The sequence below is a fragment of the Silene latifolia genome, chromosome 6 (assembly GCF_048544455.1).
Source record: "Silene latifolia isolate original U9 population chromosome 6, ASM4854445v1, whole genome shotgun sequence".
NCBI lineage: Eukaryota > Viridiplantae > Streptophyta > Magnoliopsida > Caryophyllales > Caryophyllaceae > Silene > Silene latifolia.
In genome coordinates, this window is record NC_133531.1 from 10,960,767 (window position 1) to 10,977,806 (window position 17,040).

Below are 17,040 nucleotides of genomic sequence, written 5' to 3' on the forward strand. Positions count from 1 at the left end.
TGTATAGAAAAAAGCAACAAATTTGTCTTATACTCCCTCTTATTCTGGATAATAGTCCCATTGTAGGCATGACACGAGAATTAAGGAAATAAGTTAAATAATGTAAAGTATTGTGGTGGGGTGAGATATTTGGAGAGAGAGAAGATATTGTGTGGTATTATTGTGAGTGAAGTGATTAAAATAAGTATTGTTTTGGGTTGAGGTGGGTATTGTTGTGGGGTTGAAGAGATTAAAATAAGTATAAAAGTTTACCGAAAATAGACAATGGAACACTATTGTGAATAGAAAAAAATGGACAATGGGACGCTTGTAGAATACTCTCTCATTATAAAAGTTAGATATTTTTAATGTACTCTTAAAGACGAATAGAATAAGATCCCACATGAATATATTTTCACTTATGTATCGAAAGAAAATTGAAGTTGAATGTCTACTTGTGAATAGTGCGCAAAATAGAAAGTTGCAAAGTGGAGTTGAATCGAGGGAATAGGAGGGAGTACTATATACAAGTGGCCAATTAAGTGAGATGATACTTGACCCGTTTTCATGTTAAAAACGGATGGATTAAGGAAGATTAGCTCACAAATCCCTAATAATTGCAGACAAAAGAGATAGCAACCTTTTTAACAACAGGAATCTAAGAAGAAAGTTCACAAAGACCTGAAAGTCGAAATCCATCAGCATTGTCAGAGTATGTCGAAATCCATCAGCATTGAACACCGCCCTTGTGGTAGTAACGAATGAATTGGAAATGAGCAACTATATATTTATTCATAACATTATAAAATTTGATGCAAGAGAAGCATCAAAGATTCAAAGGTAGCAGAATGTTCACAGTCAACTGTAACATATTTATACTATTCAGTTTGTTGAGAATATAGTTTCTCAAATCTGCTCAAATTTGCTTTTTAACTTGAATTTAATCATCATTCTTAAGCCAATCCGCAAGACGGAGACAAATCATTCATGTTATTCTCAATCTTTACATCATATACCAAAATACAAATAGCACTCTGATGTAGTAGGCACATTAATGCCGATACATAATATAAATTGTTCATACAATTCATCTTTAAGATAAAGAACCAACTATAAGCTCATCTGATCTAGTCGCCATAGCTAAGCTATGGCTATATTATCGTTCATCTGTTTCCCATTCTCGTGTGGAACATCGGTGTATCTCTCTTCCTCTGAGATTGTCTTTTGTATTTTGTCGATATAACTAAGCATGATGGACAAAGACTCCTCATCTGAAAATGTTTAGGTAACTACAATTTGTAAATATCAACCAGCTTAAGTAAAACATATGTCGAACTAAGTAAAACTTTCAGATTACGGGATATGATAAACCGTACCTAAACGAGGAACTGTATGGCCCTTGGGGTGATGAATGACCATGGGGTCAACACAGCATTCAAGCAGCTCTTCTCCGAATGTCTTTAAGAAGTCTTCCTTCCCTGCATTCACATAATCACATCTCGTTCATATCAAGCATTCTCATCATTGCAATTCAAAGTCGTCACATAGAGCGATACAAAGGCAGTTGGTTTTACCTAAGAAGTGAAGTGAAGGACATTGTATAGGAGCAGCATATGCATTTTCTGCCCAAGTCATATCCTTCATTTTTGCTCCTGAAACTATTATTAGGTACTTTATTTTCGGAACTTTCTTTAGAGCCACACCCTGAAACGAAGAGACTAACATAAGTTCGATCCACCATGTTCATGGCGATTCTTAGGCAAGACGGTCAAACAGTAGGAAAACAGGACAAGGTGACAATTAAGCATTAAGGGTGTGTTTGGATAACAAAAGTGGAGAGAAAAGAAGGGGAGGGAGAAGGAGGGAAGAGAAAGGGATGGAAGGGAAGGGGAGGGAGAATGGAGGAGGTCATTTTCCCTCCAAATCTTGCCTTTGTTGGAGAGGAAATAATTTGGCTTGGAGGGGGGAAGTGGAGGGATTCATTTTCCCTCCCCTCAAAATCCCTCCACCTCCATTTTGCTAACCAAACAAAGGATTTATCATCCTTTCCTTTCCCTCCCCTCTCTTTCCCTCCAAATCCTCGTATCCAAACAGACCCTAAGGGTGTGTTTGGATAGCAAAAGTAGAGGGAAAGGAAGGGGAGGGGGAAGGAGGGAAGAGAAAGGGAGGTAAGGGAAGGGGAGGGCAAATGAAATGTGGGTGTTTGGATACAATTTCTTTCCAAATCTTGCCTATTGTGGAGAGATTATGATTTGCCTTGGAGGAGGGAAAATGGAACCCTCCAAATCTCTCCCCCTCCATTTCCCTCCACCCTTATTTGCTATCCAAACAAAAGATTTTCAATCCCCTACTCTCCCTCCCTTTCTTTTCCCTCCAAATCACTCAATCCAAACACACCCTAAAGGTTGGTTCTTTTGTAAGTTCGAGTTAGATTCTAACCCAAAAGTCCTATTAAAAGCTCGTCAAGTGCCAGTTGACGTTAATCGGAAATAAATATAATTGTTGGACCTCAACCATCACCTTAAGGTTTTGGTTGAGATGGTTCATCTATCATAATATCAGAGTCCGCGTGACCAATTTGGTCACAGGTTCGAATCCTGGTAACCTCAATAACTCACGAAGTGGAATTAGCTGACAGTAAAAAGATAACAGCAGCTGATTCAAACCCTGCAGAGTGCAGATAGCATCAATTGCCTAAAATAAGTCAATGTACCAACCTGTGCTTGTAGTCCTGGTAACGCAGCTGACAGGTATGCTCCCTAAAACAAAAAGTAGTTGGCAAATAAATTTTATAACATGTTCAGAGAAAATTAATCAAACTATTTGAAAGCATAAAATTCGATTACAGGCGGAAAAAAATAGTAAATACCTGAGAAAAGCCAAGGAGACCATCAAAGGGTCCATTTTTAATCATAAAGTCCTCAATGTAATCCAAGCATTTCTCAAAGTTATAGTACACTGTCTGATCCTGTTACATTTCAATTTCTCGACATTTTACACCTGTAAAAACTTTGAAGAGACGACTCTACACCCATATCCATATATAAGAAACATGAGTAAATAATATGCCTAACTATGTTTACTATGTTGTCATTAGTATCATATCATATTTTTCTTAAGGTTAAAACAAGGCTGGCTCTATTGCCACGACCATCGTGATTTATGACTAATGCCACGAAGGTAGTAAAATAATTTTATGCGTTTAAATTTTTTGTTCTAATATATAAGAAATGTCCGACATATGTATTTTGTTACCCTCGCTTGCTAGTGTAAAGTAGTAAATTTTAATATTCGAACCCATGCCCCTACTTCTAGTTCCGCCCTTGATCATAACTCATAAGAGGTTGATCCATTAACTATTGAACACTTAAAGCCATACTTTCTGGATCAGACACTATTAATAACTTACAAGGCATAACACTATATTTTACGGAGTACTGCGTAATTTTTAAAGGCAGTCTGGTTGTTGGGAAATAAGCTCCAATATCCCACGCGCAACGAAAGCACCGATCGATATATAATGTAAAAGTAAAAATAAACCGCAAGCTAATAATAAGTTGAGACGAGATTAGGGTCAATACCCAGGGGAATACCCTCCAAGATGGAGGTAAAACCCACCAGCCGAAAAGACTGAATCCACTATAAAATAGTGCCACTATAAAGATAGTGCCAGTACAACGTAACCGGTACCAAATTACACACCGAATTTGGACCCGACAATAATTTAGAAATACAAACTAGTACCTTCTACACCACCAGTATAATTGGAAATCACCACCAATTATACCCCTAGAGTAACCCTCTAAATTATTGTAAGAGAAGACCCGTTATATTGCCTCACACACTCAAACCCGGTTGAACCGTTATCCGAATCACAACCCCTTGTTTATTTGTGTAAGTACCTTACAAATACCATAAGGTCTGCCTTGTACTCCACCAAATTCCAGTGAAGCACAATACCAAGGAACACTTAACAATTTCGATGTAAGTGAGTACCTTGCTTCTCTCTGGCATTTGTGGAATTGTTGTGGATGTGAGATGATTTGCAATGCTCCGAAGCTTGGTATTTATAGTACTCAATACCCACTACATAGTGGTCACCAACCCACTACATAGTGGTACACAACACCAACCCACTACATAGTGGTCACTACACCAACCCACTACATAGTGGTCACTACACCAACCAACTACACCCACCCACTACTTGGACTTCACATGGAGAAACCTTGGGTGGGACCCAACAATTCTCCCCCTCCCGCCCAAGGGAGTTACCGAGGAATTAACCATTGACCGATTTCAAATAACATGTTTGACACCCGAGTTAGTATCCAGGTCCTCACCCTAACTCACAACCACGGTCAATGCACCGTGTACAACAAGAACCGAGTCACCGCGTCAAATGACTCTCGGAGAGGACCTCCACCCTCCACCTTTTCACCAGCAGAATTTTACCCTTGCCCCCGTCTGCAACCTGGAAACAATTTACCTTCGCCACCTCTATCGCGAACGTAACACGTCGACGTCTTTTCCGTTCCCAGTCACCTTTTGAGGTCTTCACCGCCAGACGGTACAATCCACGATGCAACTCCCCCTTCATGAGGACCATACTACCCTTAGTCACCTTCACCACTCCCCCATGAGTTTTAGACTCATAACCTTGGGAGTCCAACTAACTAAGTGAGATTAGATTCCGTGAGATTAGATTCCGCCGCAACTCTGGAACATAAGCTACCTTGTCCAAAGTATGCACCGCCCCACTAGATGTTTTGATTTTCACCACCCCAACACCAAGGACATCCACTGTTGAATTATTGGCCAACTTCAACTTCCCGGGCATGCCTTCTTGGAGCACAACAAAACTCTCTTTCTGGGTACAAACGTGATTGACACAACATGAATCTAACACCCATTCTTCCTTGGAAGATACATCGCACTTATCCGTGACCGCAAGTCACACTCTTCGGTAAGGAAACAGTCACTACTTCCTTCACCGGCAGCCAAGTTGGCGTCGCCATTGTTATCCGGCACATCTTTCCTAGGACAGTTCCGCCTTATGTGCCCAATGTCACCACACTTGTACCACTTTACTCCATCATTCCGAGAAGTGTTCCTGGACCGAGACCTGCCATGCTTCGATCCATAATCCCTGTTAGACGATCGTCCTCTCCCATCCCGAGCAACCATCACTGAGATGTCGCTTCGCATTCCATCCTTGTCCTTCTTCCTCGCATCAAAGGACAACAATGCCGCCTGTGCTTCCTCCATGGTAATGGTATCTTTTCCGCACATAATTGTATCCACATACGTCTCGTATGTATCCGGGAGAGAGTTGAGGAGTAACAACGCTTTATCCTCCTCCTCAACCTTAACATCAATCTTCTTCAACTCATCTAACAGTCCATTGAACAAATTGACATGTCCAATGAGATTTTCCGCCTCGTCCATCCGCAACCGATATAACCGTCGCTTTAGCAACAACTTATTGGTCAAGCTTTTCGCCATGTAAAGCTTTTCTAATTTTTCCTATATCGTAGATGGAGAGTCATCGTCAAGAACATAATTAATGACGGAATCCGAGATGCACAACCTGATGGTACTAGCACACTTAGTACACACCTCCTCCCAGTCGGCATCACTCAACTTTTCCGGCTTGCCTTCATCTCCTTTCAATGCTTTAGCCAAGCCAAGATGTACCAGGAGATCCTTCATCCTCCTCTGCCAGAGGGTGAAACTACTTTTACCATCAAATTTTGGTACCCCAAACTTAGACCCCATATTTGACATCCCTACCGATCAAACCACCAGACCACTCGGACCGAGCCGAAGTGGCTCTGATACCATTTGTTGGGAAATAAGCTCCAATCTCCCACGCGCAACGGAAGCACCGATCGATATATAATGTATAAGTAAAATAAACCGCAAGCTAATAATAAGTTGAGACGAGATTTAGGGTCAATACCCAGGGGAAAACCCTCCAAGACGGAGGTAAAACCCACTAGCCGAAAAGACTGAATCCACTATAAAGATAGTGCCAGTACAACATAACCGGTACCAAATTACACACCGAATTTGGACCCGACAATAATTTAGAAATACAAACTAGTACCCTCTAGACCACCAGTATAATTGGAAATCACCACCAATTATACCCCTAGAGTAACCCTCTAAATTATTGTAAGAGAAGACCCGTTATACTGCCTCACACACTCAAACCCGGTTGAACCGTTACCCGAATCACAACCCCTTGTTTATTTGTGTAAGTACCTTACAAATACCGTAAGGTCTGCCTTGTACTCCACCAAATTCCAGTGAAGCACAATACCAAGGAACACTTAACAATTTCGATGTAAGTGAGCACCTTGCTTCTCTCTGGCTTTTGTGGAATTGTTGTGGATGTAAGATGATTTGCAATGCTCCGAAACTTGGTATTTATAGTACTCAATACCCACTACATAGTGGTACACTACACCAACCCACTACATAGTGGTCACTACACCAACCCACTATATAGTGGTCAGTACACCAACCCACTACATAGTGGTCACTACACCAACCCACTACACCAACCCACTACTTGGACTTCACATGGAGAAACCTTGGGTGGGACCCAACAATTCTCCCCCTCCCGCCCAAGGGAGTTACCGAGGAATTAACCATTGACCGATTTCAAATACCAGCTGCACACCCGAGTTAGTATCCGGTCCTCACCCTAACTCACAACCACGGTCAATGCACCGTGTCTGTGCAAGCAACCGAGTCAGTCAAGCGTCAAATGACTCGGAGAGGGACCTCCCCCCCTCCACCTTTTCACCAACAGAATTTTACCCTTGCCCCGTCTGTGACACAGAAACAATTTACCTTCGCCACCTCTACCGCGAACGTAACACGTCGACGTCTTTTCCGTTCCCAGTCACCTTTTGAGGTCTTCACCGCCAGACGGTACCATCCACGATGCAACTCCCCCTTCATGAGGACCATACTACCCTTAGTCACCTTCACCACTCCCCCATGAGTTTTAGACTCATAACCTTGAGATTAGAAATTTGAGTGGGAACGGTGAAGGTGACTAAGGGTAGGTGAAGGTGACTAAGGGTAGTATGGTCCTCATGAAGGGGGAGTTGCATCGTGGATTGTACCGTCTGGCGGTGAAGACCTCAAAAGGTGACTGGGAACGGAAAAGACGTCGACGTGTTACGTTCGCGGTAGAAGTGGCCAAGGTAAATTGTTTCCAGGTTGCAGACGGGGGCAAAGGTAAAATTCCTGCTGGTGAAAAGGTGGAGGGGTGGAGGTCCCTCTCCAGAGTCATTTGACACGGTGACTCGATTCTTGGCCGCACACCTGCATCGACCGTGGTGGTTGTGAGTTAGGGTGAGGACCTGGGATACTAACTCGGTGTGTCCTTTGGTATTTGAAATCGGTCAATGGTTAATTCCTCGGTAACAACCTTGGGCGGGAGGGGGAGAATTGTTGGATCCCACCCAAGGTTTCTCCATGTGAAGTCCAAGTAGTGGGTTGGTGTAGTGACCACTATGTAGTGGGTTGGTGTAGTGGGTTGGTGTAGTGTACCACTATGTAGTGGGTATTGAGTACTATAAATACCAAGCTTCGGAGCATTGCAAATCATCTTACATCCACAACAATTCCACAAAAGCCAGAGAGAAGCAAGGTGCTCAGTTACATCGAAATTGTTAAGTGTTCCTTGGTATTGTGCTTCACTGGAATTTGGTGGAGTACAAGGCAGACCTTACGGTATTTGTAAGGTACTTACACAAATAAACAAGGGGTTGTGATTCGGGTAACGGTTCAACCGGTTTGAGTGTGTGAGGCAGTATAACGGGTCTTCTCTTACAATAATTTAGAGAGTTACTCTAGGGGTATAATTGGTGGTGATTTCCAATTATACTGGTGGTCTAGAGGGTACTAGTTTGTATTTCTAAATTATTATCGGGTCCAAATTCGGTGTGTAATTTGGTACCGGTTACGTTGTACTGGCACTATCTTTAAAGTGTCACTATTTTATAGTGGATTCAGTCTTTTCGGCTGGTGGGTTTTACCTCCGTCTTGGAGGGTTTTCCCCTGGGTATTGACCCTAAATCTCGTCTCAACTTATTATTAGCTTGCGGTTTATTTTTACTTTTACATTATATATCGATCGGTGCTTCCGTTGCGCGTGGGAGATTGGAGTTTATTTCCCAACAAGTGGTATCAGAGCCACTTCCCGGCTCTGGCCCGAGTGGTCCGGTGGTTTGATCGGTAGGGATGTCAAATATGGGGTCTCGATTTGGAGTACCAAAATTTGATGGTAAAAGTAGTTTCACCCTCTGGCAGAGGAGGATGAAGGATCTCCTGGTACATCTTGGCTTGGCTAAAGCCTTGAAAGGAGATGAAGGCAAGCAATGGGAAAAGTTGAGTGATGCCGACCGGGAGGAGGTGTGTACTAAGTGTGCTAGTACCATCAGGTCACAGATCTCGGATTCCGTCATTAATCGTGTTCTCGACGATGACTCTCCATCTACGATATGGGAAAATGGAAAAGCTTTACATGGCGAAAAGCTTGACTAATAAGTTGTTGCTAAAGCGACGGTTATATCGGTTGCGGATGGACGAGGCGGAAAATCTCATTGGACATGTCAATTTGTTCAATGGATCGTTAGATGAGTTGAAGAAGATCGATGTTAAGGTTAAGGAGGAGGATAAAGCGTTGTTACTCCTCAACTCTCTCTCCCGGATACATACGAGACGTATGTGGATACGATTCTGTGCGGAAAGGATACCATTACCATGGAGGAAGCACAGGCGGCATTGTTGTCCTTTGATGCGAGGAAGAAGGACAAGGATGGAATGCGAAGCGACATCTCAGTGATGGTTGCTCGGGATGGGAGAGGACGATCGTCAACGGGGATTATGGATCGAAGCATGGCAGTCTCGATCCAGGAACACTTCTCGAAATGATGGAGTAAAGTGTTACAAGTGTGGTGACATTGGGCACATAAGGCGGAACTGTCCTAGGAAAGATGTGCCGGATAACAATGGCGACGCCAACTTGGCTGCCCGTGAAGGGAGTAGTGATTGTTTCCTTACCGAAGAGTGTGACTTACTTGCGGTCACGAATAAGTGCGATGTATCTTCCAAGGACGATTGGGTGTTAGATTCTAGTTGTGTGAATCACGTTTGTGACCGGAAAGAGAGTTTTGATGAACTCCAAGAAAGCGTGTCTGGGAAGTTGAAGTTGGCCAATAATTCAACAGTGGATGTCCTTGGTGTTGGGGTGGTGAAAATCAAAACATCTAGTGGGGCGGTGCATACTTTGGACAAGGTAGCTTATGTTCCAGAGTTGCGGCGGAATCTAATCTCACTTAGTCAGTTGGACTCCCAAGGTTATGAGTCTAAAACTCATGGGGGAGTGGTGAAGGTGACTAAGGGTAGTATGGTCCTTATGAAGGGGGAGTTGCATCGTGGTTTGTACCGTCTGGCGGTGAAGACTTCAAAAAGTGACTGGGAACGGAAAAGACGTCAACGTGTTACGTTCTCGATAGAGGTGGCGAAGGTAAATTGTTTCCAGGTTACAGACGGGGGCAAGGGTAAAATTCCTGCTGGTGAAAAGGTGGAGGGGTGGAGGTCCCTCTCCAGAGTCATTTGACGCGGTGACTCGATTGCATGGCAGTACACGTGTATCGACCGTGGTTGTGAGTTAAAGTGAGGACCTGAGGATACTAACTCGGGTGTGCAGCTGGTATTTGAAATCGGTCAATGGTTAATTCCTCGGTAACTCCCTTGGGCGGGAGGGGGAGAATTGTTGGGTCCCACCCAAGGTTTCTCCATGTGAAGTCCAAGTAGTGGGTTGGTGTAGTGGGTTGGTGTAGTGACCACTATGTAGTGGGTTGGTGTAGTGGGTTGGTGTAGTGTACCACTATGTAGTGGGTTGGTGACCACTATGTAGTGGGTATTGAGTACTATAAATACCAAGCTTCGGAGCATTGCAAATCATCTCACATCCACAACAATTCCACAAAAGCCAGAGAGAAGCAAGGTGCTCACTTACATCGAAATTGTTAAGTGTTCCTTGGTATTGTGCTTCACTGGAATTTGGTGGAGTACAAGGCAGACCTTAAGGTATTTGTAAGGTACTTACACAAATAAACAAGGGGTTGTGATTCGGATAACGGTTCAACCGGGTTTGAGTGTGTGAGGCAGTATAACGGGTCTTCTCTTACAATAATTTAGAGGGTTACTCTAGGGGTATAATTGGTGGTCTAGAGGGTACTAGTTTGTATTTCTAAATTATTGTCGGGTCCAAATTCGGTGTGTAATTTGGTACCGGTTACGTTGTACTGGCACTATCTTTATAGTGGCACTATTTTATAGTGGATTCAGTCTTTTCGGCTGGTGGGTTTTACCTCCGTCTTGGAGGGTTTTCCCCTGGGTATTGACCCTAAATCTCGTCTCAACTTATTATTAGCTTGTGGTTTATTTTTACTTTTACATTATATATCGATCGGTGCTTCCGTTGCGCGTGGGAGATTGGAGTTTATTTCCTCTGTTCCAATCATTTGTTTTTTTGCTTTTGGTTCCCAATCATTTATTTACCTTTGCTTTTGGTACAAAGATCAAGAAAATAGGAAGGAACCATTTGTAGGTGTACTTAGTGGATGACAAGTGGACAATGGTCCCATTAACGTATCAAATTATTCATAAAAACCGTCCGAATATAAAAAGGTAAACAGATAAATAAAACATCCTAAAATAGAATAGATAATCAAATGACCGGACAGTATATACTGGCCGTACTGGGTCAAATTTCAATGTTTTTGGTACTCACCGACACCTTGTTTTTCCAAAATTCTCCACACATTGTTTGAAAATGTTGGTAATCAAAATGATCATAGCCAAAGATACCAAAAAGGAAAAGTCTTGGATCAACCACTACCACTACATAAAAGCATTCACAAATTCTTATTTCAGACCGCCATATCCGTCTGAAATGGTCAGACGGATACCATTTCCTCTCACAAAAAACTCATTTAGGGTGTGAGTGGGAAAGCACATGGGGGTGTCCCACCACCTATGTGCTTCTCACTTATGTGAGATTTTATTGCAGTCTGAAATAAGGCGGTCTTAAGCAAGACAGACTGAAAAGCATTACATTATACTTCCAAATTCCAAAAATGACAACAAGTCACGACGTAGACCCTAATCAATGAGAAATTTTCGATTTTTAGTTTAAATATTTCACCCTTTTCTCTAATTTACGCTCGTTCATAAGTAATTCCCCCTTAAATTTTTAACCCCTAACTATAAATCTGAACTCCGCAACTAAATCCTTTTTTTGACTGAACGCATCTAAGAAGGTTCAAATGTACGCAACCTTTCTCCTCTATGTCAAACTAGTAGCAAAACTCTACATGCAATTTGCAAACTTCTAGAAATAAAATCTAAACAAAAACAACAAGCAAAAAAAGAACAATGTTATCTAGTGCGCATTAAAGGTAGCGGCTTGGGGTAAAAACATGATGAAGAAAGACATTACATACTTTGTTAGTTTGGAACCATTCATAATAAGGAGGATCAAAGATGCCTTCAACATTAGACTTTCCTTGGGCCGGAGAAGGCCCATCAAGATAAACAAGATCAAGCCTGTTTAATACGGTTTCGGGCCATTTATGGATCTGTTTCTTCATGATCTCACCACTGGTTCGAAACCCATGTAAACATAAAAACCGCGGTTTTCGACTCGAGTCGTCTCCCATTCTTGGTTAAGTAATTAACTTGACTCTTTCCCGAATCTCGATTCTAATATCTTGGGTTTTTTTGTAGAGTAATAATAGTGATGTTAGAACAAATGATGGGTTGATGATAAATATTTGTAATGGTGTTTGTTGAAATTTGTAAAAACAGGAAGGTTCAAGTCAACTTAAAGAGGTTCACATGTATGTGTGTTGGACTGTTGGTTGGTGTAGACGTGTTTTTAAGTTTTATTTTTTGGAGAGTTTGGTGTAGACGTGTAGTTGAGAGTTTAATATTTGTGGAATCAATTGGTCCTTCATTTTATCACTTTAACTAGGAGGTGGGTTCGGAAGCTTCCGAAAGTAATTAGTAGAGAAAGGGGTTCGATCCTGCTGATTTTTCATAATACAATGCTAAATTATTAGTCGGCTCTTCTTGACCGACACACATGACATGCATGTCTTTGTGTAACGGTCATAATACAATGCTAAATTATTAGTCGGCTCTTCTTGACCGACACACATATTCACCCACGAAATCAATATTTAAAAAGATTGGCTCCTTTATTATTTACTCCAAGATCCGCCACTGATGGTTATGAAGAGGTAGTCGAGGTTGTCATCTTTCCTTTGAATCGTTTCTTTGAAAATACTGGCTCGGGAGAGTAGTGGGTCGGGTTGGCTGAGGTTTGACCATGACTCTGCTAGGGTTGGATTTGAATGGATCATGCGTATTTTTATTAATTTTTTAAAAGGTTTTGGATGTGTTAGTGCCGAGTTGATTATGGCACGAAAAAGGGGTGAGCGTTGCAAGGTTGTGTAATATAAGTCGGGAAGCAAGCCAGGTGGAAGCGATCCCAAGCTGGGTCGGACAACCCACTAGAATGACCATCTCTAATCCTTGACAATTCTCTCATTTAGTCCATTTGGTACACATGTGACATGCATGTCTTTGTGTAACGGGTACTAATTCATATAGAGAGTAAAAGATACTCAAAATAGAAACGTAAATTATTGACTAAAACACCTAAAAAAAGTGTAAATTATTGACCGGGACGAATAGACGGATAGAGTAATTACTCATCATTTGTACACCATTAACGAATCACTATACCTAATTCTTTTAGTTTAACTAATGTAAACAGTTTGATATTAGGCTCGTAGTTCTCGTACTTGCTCCACTAGGGAAGCAAAGTACGTGGTTACTCAGTCGTACGTACTAACAAGTAACAACCAGAGGAATAAAATTCCCTTGTTTATCACGAGGGTAATGATCGAAGTAGCATGAACGATTGCAAAATTTGCAATTTGCACTTAGTTTATTTTGGGCATAAAGTTTGGTATAGATGAAGCAATTGACAGATGTACTCCGTATGTAGTTTCCAAACACAATAAATGGGAGCAGGTTGCGCCAAAAGGTATGCAACATCTGCCTGTCAACGTAGGTTCTTTGTTCTTTCAATTGAGTTTCTTTTCAACGAGTCTAATAAAAAAAAAAACACAAAATCTCATTGAAGACGGCGATATCCGTCACAACCTTGTGACGGATACCATTTACTCTCATAAAATACCCATACCCATGATATGTAAATGGGAAAGCACATGGGGGTGCCCCACCTTGTCCCCTCTCCCTTTTTGTGAGAGGTCTTCAGCTTGTGACGGGATTAGCCTGTTCATGATACAAAAGAACATGTTAAAAAGTACTCATAGTGTTCACGGGTCAAGTCTCGCATGCTAAGTAAAATGGGTGGGTATGTATAATAAGAAAAACCAGTTAAAATAAGACCAGTTAAAATATACGGAATATATTAACATGTTTTGTTTTTATAAAACATTTGAATTAAATATACGGGGAAGTGGTGATTGACCCCCATAACTTTGTGCAATTGTGAAATTAACCCCCACAACTTTCAATTGGAGTGATTAGGCCCCATAACTTACATAATAAGTGAAATTAAACCTTTTTATCAAAATCTCACGAGAAATTCAATTTAACATATCACAAGTACGTTATGTTCTTATGAAAAATACGAAAAAAAAAATTAAAAATTATTCAAAAATCTCACCAAAATATCATTATTTACCAACACGTGTACATATAACATACTAAAATCATACGTATCGCATACTTAAACCATTTTTTTTTACATACGTATGTAATTCGGTATGATTTTTTTGGAATAAAAACAATTAACAATTTTATGTGTAAACGTTTTTTAATTGTTGAAATATAGAAATATTTGAATATTTTTGTTTCCCTTTTATTATATTTTTTAAATTTTTTGTCATGAAAATCTTTTATTCCGACTTCTGATTTTAACACAACTACCTAACAAAATATTTTTCAATTGAAATTTTTTTACAAAAATTTGAAAAATATGTACTTTATATAAAAATAATAAATTGTTTGATTTTCGTAAAATATTTTTATTTTTATTTTACCTAATTTATGCTATTTTTTAATTAAATTTTTAAACTTTTATTTTGTATTTTTCATAAGAACATAACCATTTTTACTTTTGTGATATGATAAATTGAATTTCTTGTGAGATTTTGATAAAGGGGTTTAATTTCACTTATTATGTAAGTTATGGGGCCTAATCACTTCAATTGAAAGTTATGGGGGTTAATTTCACAATTGCACAAAGTTAAGGGGGTACAGTGATGTCGCATCTAAGGGCAACCCAGGCCCGGCAGGGAGTGGTGGAATTTTTTGAGACGAAACAGGCAATTTCATCACGGCATTCTTCTTTTCCTGTGGCAGCTGTACCTCGATGAAGGCAGAACTCCTCACCCTTCTTGCTGGACTAGAAAAAGCAAGGTCGATGCATATCACGAGACTTATTATTAACATGGACAACTCCCCGTGTATGGAGCTCATCAACGAGAACCAACTCGTTAGCAACAACCTTAAGTTCATTGCTAGAAGATGTCAGGAGTTGATGCGCGAAGACGGTTGGATAGTCAAGCTTGAACACAATTATAGAGAAGCAAACAGGGCCGCTGACTACTTAGCTAATCAAGGAGTTCACTCGAGTACTACTACTACTTATCTAGACAACCCGAACATTGTACTTAGATCCATCCTTAGGAGGATATTTTTGGGTAGCTATTCCCCGTGTAATAGCTAGTAATTAGACTTCGGGGCTTTGCCCCTCATTCGTAAAAAAAAAAAAAACAAAGTTATGGGGGTCAATCATCACTTCCCCGATTAAATATATGTTCACACAATAATAATGTAAGTTATTCCAATTTTTTAATGAATTTAATACAAAAATGGTTTAATAATTATTTGTGATGATTATTATTCTTAGTTTAATAAAAAAATGGTTTAATATATAGGATTATTTAACAAGAATGCCCCAAACTATTGGTGGTCTTCTCAAAATACTCCGAATTTTTGTTTAACTCACAATATACCATACAATTAACACCCTCTTCTTATATTACACTGGGATGACCTTCTACCTCTTTAGGAGGTCACTCTGCCATATATACTCATACATCTATCATCTACCCAGCCCGTATCCATCCCCATATCACCAACCCAACAACGACAACCACAACCATCTAATCGCCTACACCTCCTTTCCATCGGCAAGCACCAAACCGATATCCCCGTGAATCCTCCAAAACCTGAAATTAGTATTTAATCCCAAAATTCCCAAATTGATTTGGGGATCTAGGGTTTACCCTAATTATTAGATCGAGGAGGGAAGGGCGACGATCACGAAGGTGAAAAGGTGAGATACTGAGATGCACGTCTGCCATGATAAACGAGGTCGGAGTTGCGATAGTCGAAGGAGAGAAGAAAGGGATGGATTTCAGCTATGTTCTATAGACGGAATAGAGAAGCGAGGTAGTGAAGAAAAGGAGGTGGTGTGGCTCGATGTTGTTGTTGATTGTGAATGGCGGTGTTTTGGTTTGAGAGGAAGAAGATGACGATGATTTGAGGGTGGTTATGGTGGTGGAGAAACGTGGAGTGAATAGGGTGGTCGATAGTTAAGTGTGGCGTGAGTGGTAGGTTAAGCACTTAAGCAAGGTGCACTGATGGTGGTGGTGCGTAGGCCGGAAGGTGGTCGATGTAGATGTCGGATTCTAAGGTGTGAATGGAGAAGAAGGAACTCTTGATGGTGTTTGGGAAGGTGGAGTAGTGATAGCAATAGGACCCACTGCTACCTACATGACTTTTAATCTGGTTTTACAGGTTAAAAATGACCCAAGTATAATATGAGAAGATGGAGGTAATTGTATGGTATATTGTGAGTTAAACTAAAATTCGGAGTATTTTGGGAAGAGCATCAATAGTTTGGAGTATTCTTGTTAAATAATCCTATATATATATATATATATATATATATTTGTAACTTTTTTATGAAAATATATAGAAGCTTGCTAGCTTGTAGTTTGCCCGACCCGCTAGGAAAGGGCAAGCAAGGACCCATAATTAGGCTCGATTACGCAGACGAACTTTACTGTACCTTGGCTTCATTGGACAAAATTGTTGTTATTGGCTCAACTCATGTCCGGCACAAACACGGAAAAGATCGTCTCTACTAACATGTAAATCATCCCCAGCATGATCAAGAATGCTAAAATTTCTATTTGCCTAAGAAAAGGCGTGGATTCGCCATTTGCTCAAGAAAGGGGATGTAATGGGAACATGGGAAGTTTAGAGTGGGATGTTGGGTTTTATGGGAGCATATATAGAAACAAGATAGTCTTTTAGGCTATGCGTGTGGAACCATGGCATGTCATTAGGCGAGCTTCTGATATTGTGGAGGAGATAGAAGTAAGGGCTTTGTGCGCAAGAAGGTAGAGGTGCGAAGGGAAAGGGATGGCGGGAGTGGGGGATGGACTGCGCCTTTGAGGGATTACGTGAAGGTCAATGTGGATGCGGGGGTCAAGGATGGAGAGGGTGTGGGGTTGGGAGTGGTGTGTCGTGATGGAGGGGTAAGGTGGTTTGGGGGATGACGATTGTGCAGGAGCAGATATGGGAGCCCCATGTTGCGAAGGCTGTTGCTGTTTTGGAAGGGGTAAAGGAGGCTTTGCAGAACAGATATACTAGGATCGTTTTTTAAAGTGACTGCTTGACTGTTATTGAAGCTTTGAAGTCGGAGAATAAAGGAAGGAGATCTTTTCGTTGGTTTTGGATGACATTTTTGTTTTATGTAATTCGTTCATTTCTATTGTTTGGTCGTATACTAGTAGAGTTAACAATTTTGTGGCGCACGTGTTAGCTCATCCGTCACCTAGCGTTGTGGGTAGATTTGTGTGGTCAGAGGTTTTGCCGCCGATTGCAAACAGTGTTGTACTTTTTGATTTATTGTTAATC

General features: G+C 41.0%; 1 protein-coding gene across 1 annotated transcript; it reads right to left on the reverse strand.

The window, feature by feature from the left end:
- Positions 1-864: 864 nt before the first annotated feature.
- On the reverse strand, positions 865-11,809 carry LOC141586314 (uncharacterized). The gene is made up of 6 exons (XM_074407498.1): positions 11,514-11,809; positions 2,849-2,947; positions 2,697-2,738; positions 1,554-1,683; positions 1,356-1,457; positions 865-1,250 (listed from the first exon to the last, which is right to left on the reverse strand). The coding sequence occupies exons 1-6, from the start codon at positions 11,727-11,729 to the stop codon at positions 1,120-1,122; spliced, it is 720 nt and encodes a 239-aa protein (XP_074263599.1). The 5' UTR covers positions 11,730-11,809; the 3' UTR covers positions 865-1,119.
- Between the last annotated feature and the right edge of the window lie 5,231 nt (positions 11,810-17,040).

What these genes read in the sequence shown, in the direction of transcription:
- LOC141586314 (XM_074407498.1), bottom strand. Translation starts at nt 11,729, where the DNA reads ATGGGAGACGACTCGAGTCGAAAACCGCGGTTTTTATGTTTACATGGG. An exon ending in TACCAGGACTACAAGCACAG is followed by an intron (nt 1,684 to 2,696) that starts GTTGGTACATTG and finishes TCTTCGTTTCAG; the next exon opens with GGTGTGGCTCTAAAGAAAGT. An exon ending in TCCTTCACTTCACTTCTTAG is followed by an intron (nt 1,458 to 1,553) that starts GTAAAACCAACT and finishes ATGTGAATGCAG; the next exon opens with GGAAGGAAGACTTCTTAAAG.